Source organism: Marmota monax, unplaced genomic scaffold (assembly GCF_021218885.2).
Source record: "Marmota monax isolate L192 unplaced genomic scaffold, Marmota_monax_Labrador192_F-V1.1 WCK01_AAM20220418_F8-fsc00141, whole genome shotgun sequence".
NCBI classification, from domain to species: domain Eukaryota; kingdom Metazoa; phylum Chordata; class Mammalia; order Rodentia; family Sciuridae; genus Marmota; species Marmota monax.
The window spans coordinates 1,986,363-2,003,132 of record NW_026692981.1 but is presented as its reverse complement, the minus strand read 5'-3'; the positions used below and the strand labels follow the sequence as shown (position 1 = coordinate 2,003,132).

The window sequence follows — 16,770 nt, the reverse complement described above, 5'->3', positions numbered from 1 at the left end:
ACTCCTTTGAAGATATCTCAGTTGAGTTTTGGGTTTTCCTAATAGATCAACCAACAACAAATGGGTGTGTTTAAATACCTGTGCTGCAGTGTCCTCCGTGTGGGATGACTGAGGTGTGCGTGGCACATGGACCAGAATGGTTCCCCAGCGGGATCAAGCATTGCACTTCCCTGTAGTGGTAACTTTCTATTTTTTTTTTGGGGGGGGGGGGTGTCTTGCCGCAGTCCGGCTGGCTGCAGCAAAATAACCGGGGGGTGACGAATAACTTGTGTACTTGATACAGCAGGAGTAGGAGCCATTTATTGCAGGACAGGAGCAGTATTTATACATTCCACAGAGCTTATCTAATTAGCATAAACTAGATACATCAGTCAACCAATCAGGAATCCCTAAACTTAATGGCTTGCTTTTGTTACTTCTCAAACCACTCCCTCTGGCATTTTGCCAGGCACCATCCAGACTTGTTTATGAACTCTAACATTCCCCTGGCAAAATGCCAGGTGTTATTTTTGACTTGTTTACAGACTCTAACAGTGTCTTTTTTTTTTTGTCTTTTTTCGAACCCAAGGCTTTGCAAATGCAAGGCAGACGCTTTGCCACTGAGCTACATTCCAGCCCGGTAACTTTATTGATAACATTTTCTATCGGCCTCTCCCTCTCTTAGTGCTAGTTCCTGAGGTCACCTCCCAAGTAAAATTCCTTCTGGGAAAAGCCGAATGCTGGGGAGACATGAATTTTGAAAGGAAAGCAGAGAATTTGCAAAGGTTTTGGCCAATGGTTTTTAAATTCAAGGCTTAGTATAAAAATGCTTCAGGGCCCAACTCTGAATTATTCATCTTAAAGGAGTACCAGAGACCAAAAAAGGAATCTGAATAAAATATTATGGCTAGACAGCCTCAGAGTCACTCTACATAAGATGTTGGCCAGAGCTTCTCGGAGCTTTGTCAGAATACAGACCTTCAGCAGTCTCTGGTTAAATGTGTCAGTGGGGCACAGCTGTTGGTTTTCAACTTACACCCATTAAAATGACTAGAAACCATAAAAGACAATCCCATATTGAAAACCTGGAGCCAACACATGAAAATAAAAAAAAGTAACACTGCAGGGAACAGAATAAAAGAAAACATAAGAATTGGTAGGCAATTTCATTTCTAGCAATGTATTCTGCAGATACACTAAGGTGAATGACTTTTCAGGTTATTCGTTACAATTTGGAACTACCAAAGACTAGGAAAAACCTCAATTTCCATCACTATTGGGGTGGTTATATACCCCAGTTGTATAGTGGGATACTCAGAAGCAGCAGGACAAATTGAATATCTGTGTGGAATGCTACTGCGTGTTAAAAAGGACTGAAAAGGGGTTATATGTACCCTTGTAGACTGACAATGTTTGGAAAGACAGGCAGCAGCTTTTCTTCTCACTAGTTTTTGCATTTTTTATTGAAGGCACATATGCTGTTCCATATCTAATGTTTTCTTTCAGAGGTAGGGAGCTCTGTAGCTGTGACACTCCTGGTTTCAGTAGCATGGAGAGACTCACCTGATTGGTGACTTGGGGAAGCATAAACTCGGTATCTTCACCTCATTATTCCCCTTCTTCCCGCGGAGTGTGAGGGCTGCATTGCTATTTTCTTCTGCTCCTCTTGATTCAGACACAGATTAAAGTGAAATTATCCATCAAGTGAAGATTGGGCTTATAAATTCCCAAAACTTTTACCTCCCATTCAACCTTAGGGAAGTACTGGAAAATCTGCAAATTCTAACATGAGAATGAGCCATGGAAAGACAAGAGAGTGTACAGGAAACAGGATCCAACATTGGAGGAGTGGTGGGGTTCCTGGAAGTAATATTTGTAGCTGTGTGGCCAACTAAATCTGCGGTAGAGGATGCTGGACTCTGTAATGGGGGGCTGACTTCAAAAAGAAACCAGCAGGGGCTGGGGATGTGGCTCAAGCGGTAGCGCGCTCGCCTGGCATGCGTGCGGCCCGGGTTCGATCCTCAGTACCACATACAAAGAAAGATGTTGTGTCTGCCGAAAACTAAAAAATAAATATTAAAATTCCCTCTCTCTCTCTCTCTCTCTCTCTCTCTCATCTCTCTTTGAAAAAAAAAGAAAAAAAAAGAAACCAGTTTCTGTTCTCGTGACTAAAAGGCTCAGGTCAACTGGGCTAACTGTCAAAATAACCACACAAGAGACACAAATACCTTTTTCATTGGGGTCGCTGTGATGGCTCCTCTGACCTTAAGGGTCTGCTGGGAGAGAGAGGGAAAGCGTGTGCTGACCCCTTTTGTAGAGGAGAAGCTATTCAAATGAGGTAAGGGGTCAGGTTTCAGGGGCTGAGTCTATCTTCATGATGTCCACTGTCAGCAGGTTGACTGACACCTGGGTAGGCCACACCCAAGGGCACAGTAAGAGGAGGGGACACACACAAGGCACTTCCATGGAAGATTCTATCCTAACAGGGCAAGGGGTTAGATTACATAGGAACAGGTGAGCATAGCTCCACCCATGGGGCTGTAGCAAGACACAGTCACTCGAACCCTAGAAGAATGGGACAGACTAGCAGCATAGGTGGCCACATCGCCCAGCAGGGGAGTTAACTTAATCACATGCGAGGTTGGTCTCCCAACACAACAGGCCATACCTGTCACTCCAGTGACTTGGGAGGCTGAGACAGGAAGTCTGCAAGTTCCAGGGCAGCCTCAGCAACTGTCTCAGAGCAAAAAAAAAAATAGACTGGGGATGTGGCTTAGAGGTGAAGTGTGCTCCTGGGTTCAACCCCCAGTACTGCAAAAAGGAAAAGAAAAGGACTGATAATTCCCCGTGTGTTGTACAGGAGTATGGAGAGGGATTCAACAGGCAAGTGGGAGCGACTCCGTGACAGGTGTCCAGAAACTGAAAGTGGGAAGCAACTCCAGGGAACACGATTGTGCAAGGAATGAAATGGAGTCACACTACACCATGTGACAGCCAGGAAACAGTGAAGTAATCACCATTGTGTGGATTATACTGAGAGGAAGGGGAAACGTGGAGGTAGGCAAGGGGAGTGTTATGTCTCCTCTGTCCTGTGAAGTAAAAAGAATGCCTAAAATTGAGAAGCAAAGCATTAGCAGTGTGTGTGGATTATTTAGAACTATGGAGGTAAATAGAGAAGAAACAACTGAAAGAATTCAAATGGTTACCTTTGGAAGTGTGCATGAGGAGGGGACTATCTTACTCTAGAGGCCTTGCATTTGACTTTTTAAGCTGTGTATTACTTGGAGAAAGTAAACATTTCAAAAGCGTTAAAAGTGACTCTTGACAGTGATCCAGTCTCTGAGTCGAACTTTTGTTTTTCAGCCCTTAGTCTACTTCTGTGAACTGAATTCAAGCTTGAGAAACATGCTGTACACAATTCACAAAATCCATAAAGGGCAAAAACACTTGCTGCATAGCAGAGGACAGCTTTTCTTCACTCTAAGATTTGAGAAAGTTTCCTGGGACATCCTCCAAATGATGAGCTTCACCTCCCTCCCAACCTTCCTCCTGTAAGTTCAAGTGAGGTTTTTTATAACCCATCAAAGATGGACGCCCAACACTACAGCACAGCTCAGGCTGGCAGTACTTACTTCAACCCATGAGAGCTGCAAGTTAAGCTACAGGCAGGTATTGTGGAAAACAAGTAGGCACATTAAATGTGTATATATGCATGTATATGTGTGTGTGTGTATATATATATATATTTTTTTTTTTGTTGTTGTTGTTGTTGTGCTAGATTAATCCAGGACCTTCCAAATTCTAAGTACATATTCTACCACTGAGCTATATTTCCAGCCATAATATTATTTTGTAATAACATTTGATGAGGCTGGTGTTTTTTATATAGACTAGGGTGACTGAACATTTTTCTAAGAAGCCTGGAGTCGCCCTAAGTTTGGTTTGCCTGTGGGTGTCTGATACCACTCTTGACGGAACCCAGAGGCCTGCCAAAGGAGTTGAAGGCTGCTCAGTTCTCCACACTTCCAGAGGCCTTCTGTGCAGCAAGATCAACTCTGGTAGCCAGAAAACCACCCCAGCCCAAAACACTGCATCTGAAAACCCTGTATTGCAACAGCCTGAAAGGACCTGGCAGGCCACAGTGCCCACTACAGGGCATGACGGCTGAGGATTTGGTAGTGTGGGTGCTTTTCTTGATGTCATCTTTCATTTGTGGGGCTGGAAATGGAACCCAGGGCCTTGTGCCATGGGCTGACTGTGAAACCACTCCCCCAGCCCTTCATGTGATCTAAGACCTCCAGTAAACCACTGTTCCTATCACATACATAACCAATGTTTCTCATTTAATTTTTAAGGGGTATTTTTTTACTTCCAATAAATTTATTACCACAGAACACCTAGTATTATGACAACCCAGCATCATTTTTTCCCCCTCAGAGAGAAATCAGTTATGAATTTATGCTCTTAATCAGCTTCAAATTGTTGTATAAGAAGGTAAAGTTTCATGATTTAATGGTGGACATTGGCTATCACAGGCCTTTGCTTAATAGATGACAAAGATTGTATCCAGCTTTACAATTTTCTAACTGTATACTCCCCATCATATCCAACTTCACGTTTTAACATCTTTATTTCCTAATGAGAGAGGGTACACTCATGCACAAGCTCAAAGAGCCCGATCTACAAGGTCATTTTAATCAGTATTTCCTTTTCTGAAGTTTCATCAATATGTTTAGCTAATAGTATAAAAATTTATGTAGAACTGGGTAACTACAAAAGACAATGCTGAAGAATAATGTATCCACTTTTATTAAGGTTTCCAGGGTAGTACGATGGCACAGATAGCTGCGTCATGTAACTGAGTTTAGAGAAATCAATTCCTGTGAAAACCTATTAGGAAATACAGCACTTCTGCAAAATTCTCAGGCCATCCAGACCAATTCTCTGTAGCCAACAGTTGCAGATTACATCTTAGACTACTGTAGTCTTTAAGCTCCTTCATGAATGCGGAGTTATTGCACGTCATGACAGACAGAGCATAACACGTCCAAAATTTAACAAGGAGGTCACTATTGATTTCACTTTTGACAGTAGACTGAAGATGGTGTTCCAAAAACTGAGTGAGAATGGGAATAAATTTCAGGCGTCTGGCTTTTCTCTGGCTGACAGGGTTTAAGTAGCACCAACATGCCACGCTCTGGAGCAGCAGAACCTTCACCTTTGGTGACACCTCCTCATTTTGCAACAAGTTAGCTATTTCTTTCATGTACTCAGCTGCAAATCTCCCAGCTGCGGGTCCACCTGTAAAACAAGCATTTGCATTTCCATGAGGGTTTTAGCTACTAACATTCTGGAGTCTTAGTTTCTCATTGGAGCAAAGAGAAACCACCACAAAGCAACAAAGCCGGGAGCTGACTGGGAGGAGAAGGGTTCTCATGAGTTTTGGGTTTTTTTTTTTTTGAGTTGCTGGGATTACAGGTGTGTGTGCCACCATGCCCCACTGGATCCACTGTTAGAGATCACTAAGGAGAAAATAATTAGTTCTAACTATAGTGGTTCAAAGACAAAAAAACAAAGCAAAACAAAAAAAAAAACAAAAAAAACCCCTAATAATTCTATCAAAGGAAATGTTACTTTTTAAAATTTGTTTTAATTTTCTTTTCTTTTTTTTCTCTTTTTTGGTGCCAGGGATGGAACCCAGGGCACTTAACCACTCAGCACATTCTCAGCCATTTTTTATTTTTTATTTTTTTTTTAATTTAAAGACAGGGTCTTGCTAATTGCTCAGCATCTCGCTAAGCTGCAGACTGGCTTTGAACCTCCTGCCTCAGCCTCCTGAGCCGCTGCTGGGCTTACAGGTGTGCACCACGAGGCCTGGCTGTTACTGGAGTTTTAAGACTCGAGCTGAAGAAGTCACCAAATGACAGTGTTCTCACAAACAAGAAGACTGTAAGACGCCTCTTTAGCAGCTATTTCAAATCATACCTGTGAAAGCCAGCAGCCCAATTTTCTGGGCAGCCTGGGCTCTCGTTTCAAAGGGTAGAAGCTGATTCTTCAAGATGTTGCCAAGTGCCAGGATTTTTTCTTTGTGAAAAATACTCTCAGCTGAAGACATGTGCACTTCTTCCTCCTCCTCAGCAAAATAGCCCTTGATAGTGACCTTCCAGAATTTTCGGAGGCGCTGACACAGCCTCACAAAATAATGGTGCATCCGAACCCAAATTCGTGTGCAGAAAAACTGTTTCTTGGTCATCCTGCAGAACGGCCAGCAGTGCCCAGTGCCCCACCACCCTGAGGGGAGCTAATGGTCAAGAACTCCAGCCGTCACCGGGCAACGCCTTAGAATGGAACGTGCAGCCCGAGAAGGCAGCACACAGGAGTTCCTCGGTGGGCCTTGAGGGCCCACCCAGGGTAAAGAGACCAGGTCTACTTCCCGTCTCTGAGGCCCCAAACCTGGCTTGACTTTGGTCCCCTAACGCAGGCTAGACCCCCTGCCCTTGCACCTTCAGGAGTGCAGAGCCCACCTGGAACTCCCTGCTGTCGTCTGGCTATTCCACAGGTCTGCTCTCTCCCATTGTTGACTCACAGCATTGCACCTACTCTGCTCTTTGTCACTAACAGGGTCTTCTCTGCATCGTAGACTCATCCTATTTAAAAGAGCACTCCTGGAACTCCCGGCACATTCCCTGCCCGACTGCACCCGTGCCAAACATCTGACTCCTCCCAGTCCTGTTGTGCAGGTTTCTACCAACCTCTGCCTCCCCACAGAGATTCTGAGTGATTTTTCCATTTGAACTGGTCCTTTGAATCATCAGAAAACAGGCTGTCCTTTTTTTTTTTTTTTTCTCATTACAAAAATAAAGCTCTTGACTTCATACACAGCCTCCGCAGTGACTGCTTGGCTCCTCTTTACAGCACATTCTTCAAAGAATTGCCCACCTCACACCATCTCAAGTTTTCCATTGTCTCTTGGATGGTCTGCAAACAGGATTTAGCTAGGACTCCCCTGATGTTGCCCAACAAGGCTCTGACGAAGACCTTTCCTCTGCTGAACCCAGTTCTCTGTCCTCAGCATCAGCGTCTGGTTATACTGTAAACCCTTTTCACCCAGCTTCTGAGACACGCTGTCTTGTTGTTTTCTTTTACTGGCCACTTTCTGTTTTCCTTTGCTGGTTCCCCCGGCTTTTTTTTTTATGACCTCTAAATATTGGAGTGGTCTAAGGCTCAGTCCTTGGATTCTTCTTCTTCTTTTTCTACCTACATTTCTTACGTGAGATATACCAGTGTATGCTGAAGACTCCCGAGTCTAAGTGTTTTCGTTATTGCTGTTTGTTTATTTTTTTTATGAGATGGGGTCTTGCTGTTGTTGCCCAGGCTGGCCTCAACTCCTGGACTCAAGCAATCCTCCTGCCTCAGCCTCCTGAGTAGTTGGGACTGCAGAAGCACACAACCCACCCTGTCTCCAATTTTGTTTTGAATAGAAATTTTCATCTGAGCTTCAGATTCATGTTCAGTCACCGACTTGATATTTCCATTTGGATGTTAAAAACTTTGCAAACTCATCATGTCCGAAACAGAGTTCCCGGTTTTCTTAGCTCTCCTGGTTTCTCAGAGCCTCCCCCTGGAGGACGGCACTCCATCCCTCCTGTGGCTCAGTCCAACCTGGTGGACTCATTCTTGGCTCCCATCGGTCTCACAGTCATTTTCAACTTATGGTCAAATTCTTGGGCTCTACTTCAAAGCATCCCAAATTTGAGACATTCTCTCTACAAAATGGATCTTCCTGTTTACTTCAAATGTATTAATATGTGAAAGTTTTTAAAACGGCTCAGAGAACGTTGAAAGAACCTGAGGAGCGTGACCACTGACCAAACGTGTGACCCCTGGGGTAGTGTCCATGTAACTCTGCGGGAGAGTGTGCAGTATGCGCACCATAGAGGATACTGTGGGACACCTGGGGGCACGTGGACTTGTGTCGTCCAGGACGGTCGCCACAGCTACACCTGACCATTGAGCATCTGAACGTGACTAGTCTGAGTGGAGAAGTGCTGCAAGTGTAAAATGCACACTGGATTTAAAATAATTAGTATAAAAAGGATGAAAAATATCTCATTAGTAGTTTTTATGTTGGTTACATTTTGAAATATTTCAGATACATTAGATTAAATAAAATATCCTTCCCCTATTCTTTGATGTTTTAAAAACCTGGTCACTAGGAAATTCAGAACACCAATATGGCCCCTTTTCAAGATCTGAGCACTTACTGTTGCTTCTGTTGGGAAGATTCTCTCCAATTAAAACAATCAGCACGACTCACCCCATTACTCCTCCAGTCGTTCCTCGGTGGCAACCCTGTGTGGTTGCGGTCTTTGACCATCTTCCCCTGCCTTTACTTTATTCATGGTAGTGGGAAATGAATTTGTGGCACCCACTGAGCTACGTCCAAGAGTCCCCCTGAGTTGCTGAGGCTGGCCTTGAACTTGAGATCCTCCTTCCGCAGGCTCCTGAGCCGCTGGTACTACAGGTGTGCTCTGACCACACCCAGCTAATCACCTTTGCCTTTTTGTTTTCTGTGACAAAAACTGAGATGAACAACTACTGAGGAGAAGACATGGTCTCCGGGGTTTTCGGTCCCTGTCAGCTGGCTCCCTTGATCGGGCTGTGGCAAGGCAGCGCGTCCCGCTAGCTGGCAAGGGCCTGGTGGAGCAGGGCTGCTCAACGAATGGCAGGGGGAGCAAAGGAGAGGGGAAGGGGCCCCAGTGGCCCACTTCCTTCCACTGGGCCACCTCCTGAAGGCCCCACCACCTCCCAATAGCACAAGCTGGAGGCTGGGCCTTCAGACCAGGAGCCTCAGTGGGGACTCAGAAAGGCTGCCCTTGCTAGAAGCAGGGCCTACTTAGACCCACAAGTGCCCCCCGGGGAGCTGAAAGCAGGACTAAGCTCAGCATCTCTGCCTTCATCTTGTCCCTGAATCCTTTATGACCTTAAACCTCGTGTCGGGGCCCTGCTCGGCTCTGCACGTAGCCATGTTGGGCCTTTAAGGCACATTCATCTAGACACTAATAATGCAAGGTCATAGCCCTGAGCTCACCAGAACCATCTTATTCCCCTGGGATCCTGAGGTCTCCAGCCACCCCCACGTCCAGGGTCGCAGGCCTGATAGATGAACATCTTGACTGCCAAGTGGATGTTGTCCCCTTCAAGTGATAAAGAACTCTGGAGCCACCTCTCCTCACACAACCAGCACTGAGAGGATCATCAACCAAGGCCAATTTGGCCAAGACTGTTCAATGAGGCATGCTTCTCACCCTCGGCCCCAATTCTTCATCTGTTAAACCTAAAGCTCCCGTCAACACCCTGAAGACAGTGCCGAGACACTTGGTTTCACTTTGCCTTTCCGATGTGGCCAGTGTTTTAGTCAGTTTTGCATTGTTTGGACCCAAAGACCCAACTGTGGGAGGCTGCCACGTCATGTGACCAGTATTTTCCTTTCCTGATTGGTGAGGCTCTGTCGGTCACTTCCCATGATCTGGCCACTCACTTCAGAGTGGCGATAGCTGGTGGCCCCCATCTTGAAAGTTGCACAGATGTCGCCAAATGTGTCTTCATGCATGGGCGTTCCTTCCTACCCCACCCCTCTTGATCTTTACTGGTTGGAAATTTCTAAAGAATGAGAGTCCCCTGAATAAAATACCACTCTCTCTCTCAACAGCCTCTCGTGACATTCCTTGCTCTCCCATTTGGGGAGCTTGAGGCCGAGGGCACAGGAGTCGTCCTGGGGCTTGAATTAAAGGTAAAGTGTGTGTCTGTGTTTTATTTGATACCTTAGGAAATCCACTCAAGCGACCCTTAGTTTAGCTGCTGGTCGGGGGCAGCACCCAACAAGAACAACTTAGAGGAGGAAAACTTTATTTTGGCTCACAGTTAGGTTCAGGCCACTGACTCCATAGCCCTGGGCCCAAGGTGAGGCAGACCATCATGGCAGAAGGACGTGGCAGAAGAAAGCAGCTCAGGACATGGTGGCCAGGAAGCAGAGAGAGCTCCCCTCACCAGGGACAAAATGTATATTCCAAAGGCACACCCCCAGTGACCTCTCTCCTCCAGCCAAATACTACCTGCCTACGGTTACCATTCATGTGGATTAAGCGGGTGGTAACTGATGTGGATTGACCCACTGATTAAGTTTTATTCATACTTTAATCATTTCACCTCTGAAAATTCTTGCCTTGTCCCACACATGAGCTTTGGGGGGATACCCCATCTCTAAGCCACACTCACCATATTGTTTAAAGTTCTTTTCACCACTACCTTTTCTGTTTCGTTTTTGTGGCAAGTGGTAGGACCTGGTTTGCTGGGAACTCTGGAGTGAGGCTTCTGACCTAGCACTCTGGTAATAAGCACTGGGGGGACATTTAAGATCCAAACTCTAACATTTGCCTCTGGCCCCCACTAGCTCATATTCATCCCACAATGCAGGATGCACCGTGTCCATCTCTAGGAGCCTCTACCGTCGTAATAGTTCAGCACTGCCAGAAAGCCCACGTTCAGAGTTTCCTCTGAGACTCAAGGCAAACTCTTGCTGAGAAACCCTATAAAAATTGAAAGAGCAAGTTACATTACTCCAAGATACAATGGCACAAGATACACATTCCAAAAAGGAGGAAGAGGAGCATAGACAGGAGGGACTGGAGCCAAGCAAGACTGAATCCCAGCTGGGCAACCATTGAATGCTCTAGTCCTGCACTCAGTATCTGGGGAGCATGTCGGCATGAGGTCAGCTCCGCTGGGCTTGGGCAGCCCACCCAGTGGCCTTGCTGGCAGCAGCAGCCTACATGGCCTCTCTGTTGGGCTGACTCTGCTCATTGCCTGCATCTTCCCATGGCAGGCATTGCAGCCTCCTGACATCCCCAACTTCCCAGGGTTTGCATTGCAGCTTGGCTGCACACACAGCTCCACGCATTGCCCTCTCACAGGCTGTTTGCAGCCCTTGGACGCTGCCCTGTTTTGCCTACCCTTTCTCTTACATCTTGGTGGAAGACTCCATGACCCACCCTTGCATTCTGCGTGTGTGAAAGACCAGCGTTACGTGGATGATGCCACAGTCCACCACTGTCTGGAGCAGGGGTGAGGCCCACTTTGACAGTGGCCACTGAGGACTTTGACAGCAGAACATGGAGAAATGAATCCCAGGAAAACGATTTTTAGGTGGCCTTGTGCAAGCAGGGCACCCTGGGGCTGTCTTCTCAAGGGAAAGTCTTTGAAAGAGATTACTTTTACAACATGCCACGGCCTTGCCACTTTCTGAGATGACCTCAAACTATCTTTCCTGGTCTCTCAGTGCAGATTACTTGGCCTCTTTTTAAAGCCTCTGATCTTTTTAGAAACCATGCCCTCCTTGCAGTGGTTTTAAATAAGTTCCTTTTCTTGACAAACTGCAAGTTTTTCAAATTTCTATGATATGCTTTCTGTTCCTAATTCTCACTGTAAATTTGGCTAAAACAACCAAATTGGTGCAACTACTATGGAAAGAAGTATGGAGATTCCTCAGAAAACTTGGAATGGAACCACCATTTGACCCAGCACTCCTCAGTCTATACCCAAAGGACTTAAAATCAGCATATTAGAGTAATGCAGCCACATCAATGTTTATAGCAGCTCAATTCACAATAGCTCAACTGTGGAACCAACCCAGGTGTCTTTCAATAGATGAATGGATAAAGAAAATGTGGTATATATAGTCAATGAAATATAGTATAGCAATATACACTGTATTCTCAAAGGAATAGTGTAGCAACGAGATACAGTGTAGCAATAAACCTCTGGGGGAATGCTTGACTCAGTAAAAGCAGTAAATGATATTTGGAGAACACTTCCAGAGTTGACCACTAAAGGACCAGTCAACCCTGAGAACACCACAATCTGGCAAAGAACTTTAAAAAGGAAATAAATTCTTTTTAAAAGTCTTGCTAACATGTAAATACTTAAAATGACATTCAAGTGAGATTTCATACACGCAAGTCCACAATACTGGACAAGTCCAGAATGGAATGATGGCATTTGCTGGTAAATGGACAAAGTTGGACAATATCATGCTAAATGAAATGAGCCAATCCTCCAAAACCAAAGGCCAAATGTTTTCTCTGATATTCGGATGCCAATTCACAATAAGAGATGGAGGGGCACTAGGGAAGAATAGAGTTACCTTAGATTAGATAGAAGTGAAGGGAGGGGAGGGGAGAGGATGTGGGGATATGAAAGATAGAGGATGAAACAGACATTATTATCTTCTGTATATACATGACTGCATGACCAATATGATTCTGCAATACGCACGCTCAGAAAAATGATAAATCATACCCCATCTATGTATGATATATCAAAGTGCATAAATGCATTCTACTGTCATGTATAGCTAATTAAAACAAATTTAAAAATAAAATAAAAAAGAATCCAGCAATGCCCATGCCACTGCCTGAATGCTGTGCTGCCTTGAAATTTCCTCTGCCAGATTAGTTAGTCCATCACCTTTAAACGCAGCCTCCCACAAAGACTCAGGGAATGGACAAATGTGGATAAGTCTTCTTGTCAGAACATAGCACAAATGGCCTCTAGTCCTGTTCCCAATAGAGCCCTTGTTCCATCTGAAACCTCAAGAACACAGCATTTATCCTCTGCATTCCTATCAGTCTTCTGAGCCCATCGGAAGGGCTCACAGCATTCCAGACTTTCTCTAGCTCCCCTCTTCAAACGTTTCCAAACTGGTTTCATCCCACAAACCAGTTCCAAAGGCTCTGAACCACACATTTAGGTATAGTCACAGCCGTGACCCCACTTCTCGGTACCAATTTCCTGTGCTAGCTAAGTTTTCGTTGCTATAACAAGATACTCTGAGGTGAACAATTTAAAAGGAGAGATTTATTTTGATGTATAGTTGCAGAGGTATGGTCCATGGTGAGTTGGCTCCTTTGCTTTGGAAGGAGCATCATCATGGGGAAAGTGTGGTAGGGCAAAGCTGGCCACCTGGTGGTGACCAGGAAGCAGAGACAAGGGCAGCTCCTTCCCCAGTGACCTAACTTCCTTTCCCTGGGCCCACCGGCTAAATGCTCTACTACCTCCTGATGTGCCACAGACTGGGACCAGGCTGTTAGCACATGAACCTTTGAGGACATCTAGGTCCAGACCAAAAAGCTGTACAGGTGCACTTAGAACCTTCTCAAAATCAAAAGCTATGACTTGTTTAATAACCGGTACTCTCTCCAGGGAAACGTCAGGTGTGAAAAGTGATCTTGTCTACTTGAGTAACTTGTTTTTCTCATCTACTAAGGAGTGCTGCTACCTTTCGCTGAGTTCAGTTTTGCCATCTTACTTGATGAATTTGTCAAGTATCTGAGGCAATGCGGGTAAAAACAGTGTAGCAATAAACCTCTAGGGGACGCTTGACTCAGTAAAGCCGTGAATGATATTTGGTGAACATTCCAGAGGTGAATGTCAGGCCCCTTGTGATGCTGCTGCGGGTGGTTTGTGATGGAGCAGTCATGAATGAAGGCTCCCTCTGCCCACTGTGACCCTGACACACAGTGCCCACACCCCAACTAGCCTTACGACGAATCTGGGGCTACTTTGTAAGTCGAAGTTTTGAGGTATGGGTCTCTGAAAATAGGGTTTGTTGAGCTATATCGATGGTAACCAAAGGGGCTGGACCAGTGGGACACATTCCTAAGCCTCTGCAACAGGGTCAGACAGCAATTGCAAAACGCCCACCAGACCTCAGGGACCAGTGTAATTTATAACAACATTTTGGGGAGAAGTAACATAAATCATTTACACAGACTCTACTGTGACTATTCCGACAGGAGGGCAGGACCCCGGGAAGCAGGCAGTCATGGATAGGAGGTTCGTCCACAGAGAGGAGTTGTTGCTGCTTCCTGGTTGGTGGGTTCCCAGAGCAGAATGCAACGTGGCCTTGGAGGTCGACCTTCAGCAAATAGAAAGGGTTGTGGAGCACTTGACTGAGCTTGAAGTTCTGATTTAAAAGGGTCTTCTCCTCTCTCCCCTCCTTCCATTCGCCAAAACTCAATTTAGGACAACTCAGAATTCTTATCAAGTTACTTTCCCTATTTATATAGGTGAAGAAAAGCAACATAAGAAGAGGGTTGAGAATGAGGTGCAGTGTGTTGTGGATACAGCTGAGGAAGGGCATGTGAGAAAGCACCTCAGACTCTGTACTGACCGGAGACTAGTAATTACAAAATAACTTTTATTTTAACTTACATGATTGGGTGATGAATACAAATGCCACCAAACTAAAAGCACCCCCTAACCAAAAATAAAATGCAGAAGTGGATACAAAAGATGTGGAACTGATTACTCATGCAATATCCAAAAAAATAAAAATGTAAAAACCCAAAACAAAGAAACCCTGTAACATGTGAGACTTGACTTCCTATAGAAAGAACCATTTCAACCATTTAACGTGGACTATGGACTATGCATACTAACTACAGACTGTACAATGAGCCTTTAAAATGGAGGACATATGCATACATAATATTTATAAATATACAAATATGTACATTATAACTTCACAGTTAAAAGAACGATTTTGCCCGAAGCCTGGCAAACAAGTTTCACTTTAAAAGGAAATAAATTCTTTTTAAAAGTCTTGCTAACATGTAAATACTTAAAATGACATCCAAGTGAGATTTCATACAAGCATGTCCAGAATACTGCTGACATCCACAGTTTAAATCGCACTCACAATATTGTTCTGATACCTTGGCTACCCCTCCTTGTCCCCCTTCACAGGGAGGAAAGTCATTCAGGAACAGGCCCTGACTGAAAGGCCCTGACTCCCTGGGGGGGCCTGCTGCCCTGCTCCTGAAGCCTGATGCTACTGCAGCTGCTTGGCGGGGGTCCTACCTAGTGGTGAGGACTTTTCTAGGGGCACTGGCGATCCTTCAGGGAGTTCTTCTTCCTAATTTCACATGATTTTTACAGAAGCAGGAATGACTTTTAGTGTCCCTATGGTCCTAACCCATTGAGGATTCCACATTCTTCCACCTTGAAAGAGCATCACAGCTTTTCGAATCCATGACTTTTGGTTTTGATTTGTCTCAGCAGCAAAATACCTATATGGTAAGAGTATTATTTTTAAAAAATGGCTCTTGTTAGGAAAAAAAATCTGTTGGGCATGGTGGTGTATGCCTGTAGTCCCAGCAATTTAGGAGGCTGAGGCAGGAGGATCACAAGTTTGAGGCCAGCCTGGGCAACTCAATGAGACCCTGTCTCAATATAAAAAAAATTAAGCGTGCTTACCTGGCATGCGTGCTGCCCGGGTTCGATCCTCAGCACCACATACAAAAAACAAAGATGTTATGTCCGCCGAAAACTAAAAAATAAATATTAAAATTAAAAAAAAATTAAATGGCTGGGGATGTAGCTCTGGGATGAACCCCAAATGGCCCTGGGTTCAGTCCCACTAAAAAAAAAAATCCAAAAAACAAAAAACAAATAAAAAAGGCTTAATGAGTTTTTGGGTTTTGAGCATATGGGTATAATCTTACTAAGGTAGTTCTTAGTGATTTAGTTATCTTTTAATTATAATGAGAACACGATTTGGGAATTTTTAGGATGGACAAAAGAAACACAGAGCTTAAAAAAGTAAAATATAAAAATTAGACTCTTACAATGGGTCATTTTGCCACATTCTTCAGGCAAGCATTGTTTGAAGAAATTCTTTTTTTGTGTGCTTGTATTTAAAGTAAAATTAGGTAGCTAAAGGACCACTCAACCCTGAGAACACCACAGAGAAAAACTGCAAAGCAGATGGTATTTATAGAAATAGCGCATGACAATTTCAAGCTTATTGAAATTCCAAAAAGGTACAAAGATGGCTGTTTTAAAATCCCCACTTATTAAGACAAGACGGACTCTTCCTGATATTGCCAGTCACGGTCGACGACGCGATCAGAGTTCTGCACAGCCCTGTTTTTGTGGCCAAGGGAAAGCAGAGGGGCTGTGAAACCAGACTGAGACTCCCCTCACATTGTAGGAGGTCTTCAAGTCCTGGACACCGGGTGGAAGGGGCCAGAAGTCGGGACCGTGGCCAGGTAGCGTTACCCGTGGCTAAAAGGCCGTGGCCACCTCAGCTCCATGACGACCTCCAACTTTCACACCGTCTCGCGGAAATTTGTCCAGCTGTTCGTAGGCCAGCCGCCCGTCTTCTCCTGGGTGGGACGGTGAACATGAACACCACTGAGACTTAACTCATCATTCAAAGAAAATCAATATCACCGTTTAGGGATGGATTGTTAGGGGTTTTGCCTTGCTCGCCCCCCCCCCCCCCCAATGCTGAGGATCAAACTCAGGTTTTTGGAAACCCCCATGCAAAACACATGTTGGACCAAAGGAAGCAACTCTTTGGGGTGGACCCTGGCCCGTGTGCGTTAGGCTTCCCTGGGGGTGAACAGCCAGTGTTGAGACCTGACCTGGGGTGGCCAGGGCCCAGGGCTGGTGTGGGCGGCACATGAAGAGTGGAAGGAACCAGGAGAGATGGTCATTCTTGGAGATGCTGCTGTGTGTGTGCAGCTCAGGTGACAGGCCTCAGGGACCCTCGCTTAGCTCACAGTGGAGAGAGAGCAGCATGGCTGGCCAGTTTACACTTCCACCTTTTACTTTTTACCTTCACGGTTATTTCAGAACAGAAGGGATAAACTAATAACTCCCTAGGTACATTTTAGAGCGTTAAATACTTTCTCTACCTAAAACAGCCATTAGGAATAGCTATTTTAT

At 45.0% G+C, this 16,770-nt stretch overlaps 2 protein-coding genes across 7 annotated transcripts in view; both read right to left on the bottom strand.

Annotated features, from left to right (window-relative positions):
* Positions 1–4,466: 4,466 nt before the first annotated feature.
* Armh2 (armadillo like helical domain containing 2) lies at positions 4,467–6,779 on the bottom strand. The gene is made up of 2 exons (XM_046452359.2): positions 5,965–6,779; positions 4,467–5,280 (listed from the first exon to the last, which is right to left on the bottom strand). The coding sequence occupies exons 1-2, from the start codon at positions 6,230–6,232 to the stop codon at positions 4,853–4,855; spliced, it is 696 nt and encodes a 231-aa protein (XP_046308315.1). The 5' UTR covers positions 6,233–6,779; the 3' UTR covers positions 4,467–4,852.
* Positions 6,780–12,874: 6,095 nt separating this feature from the next.
* Positions 12,875–16,770, bottom strand: part of Ripor2 (RHO family interacting cell polarization regulator 2) — a 177,064-nt gene continuing 173,168 nt past the window's right edge. For 5 of the 6 annotated variants that reach the window (XM_058582011.1, XM_058582010.1, XM_046452514.2 and 2 more), the window contains one exon: positions 14,223–16,205. In XM_058582011.1, coding sequence (XP_058437994.1) covers positions 16,105–16,205 — 101 coding nt within the window. In that variant the 3' untranslated portion in view covers positions 14,223–16,104. Of the gene's footprint in view, positions 13,955–14,222; positions 16,206–16,770 lie in introns of those variants that run through there. The other variant, XR_009227509.1, reaches the window with a different exon arrangement.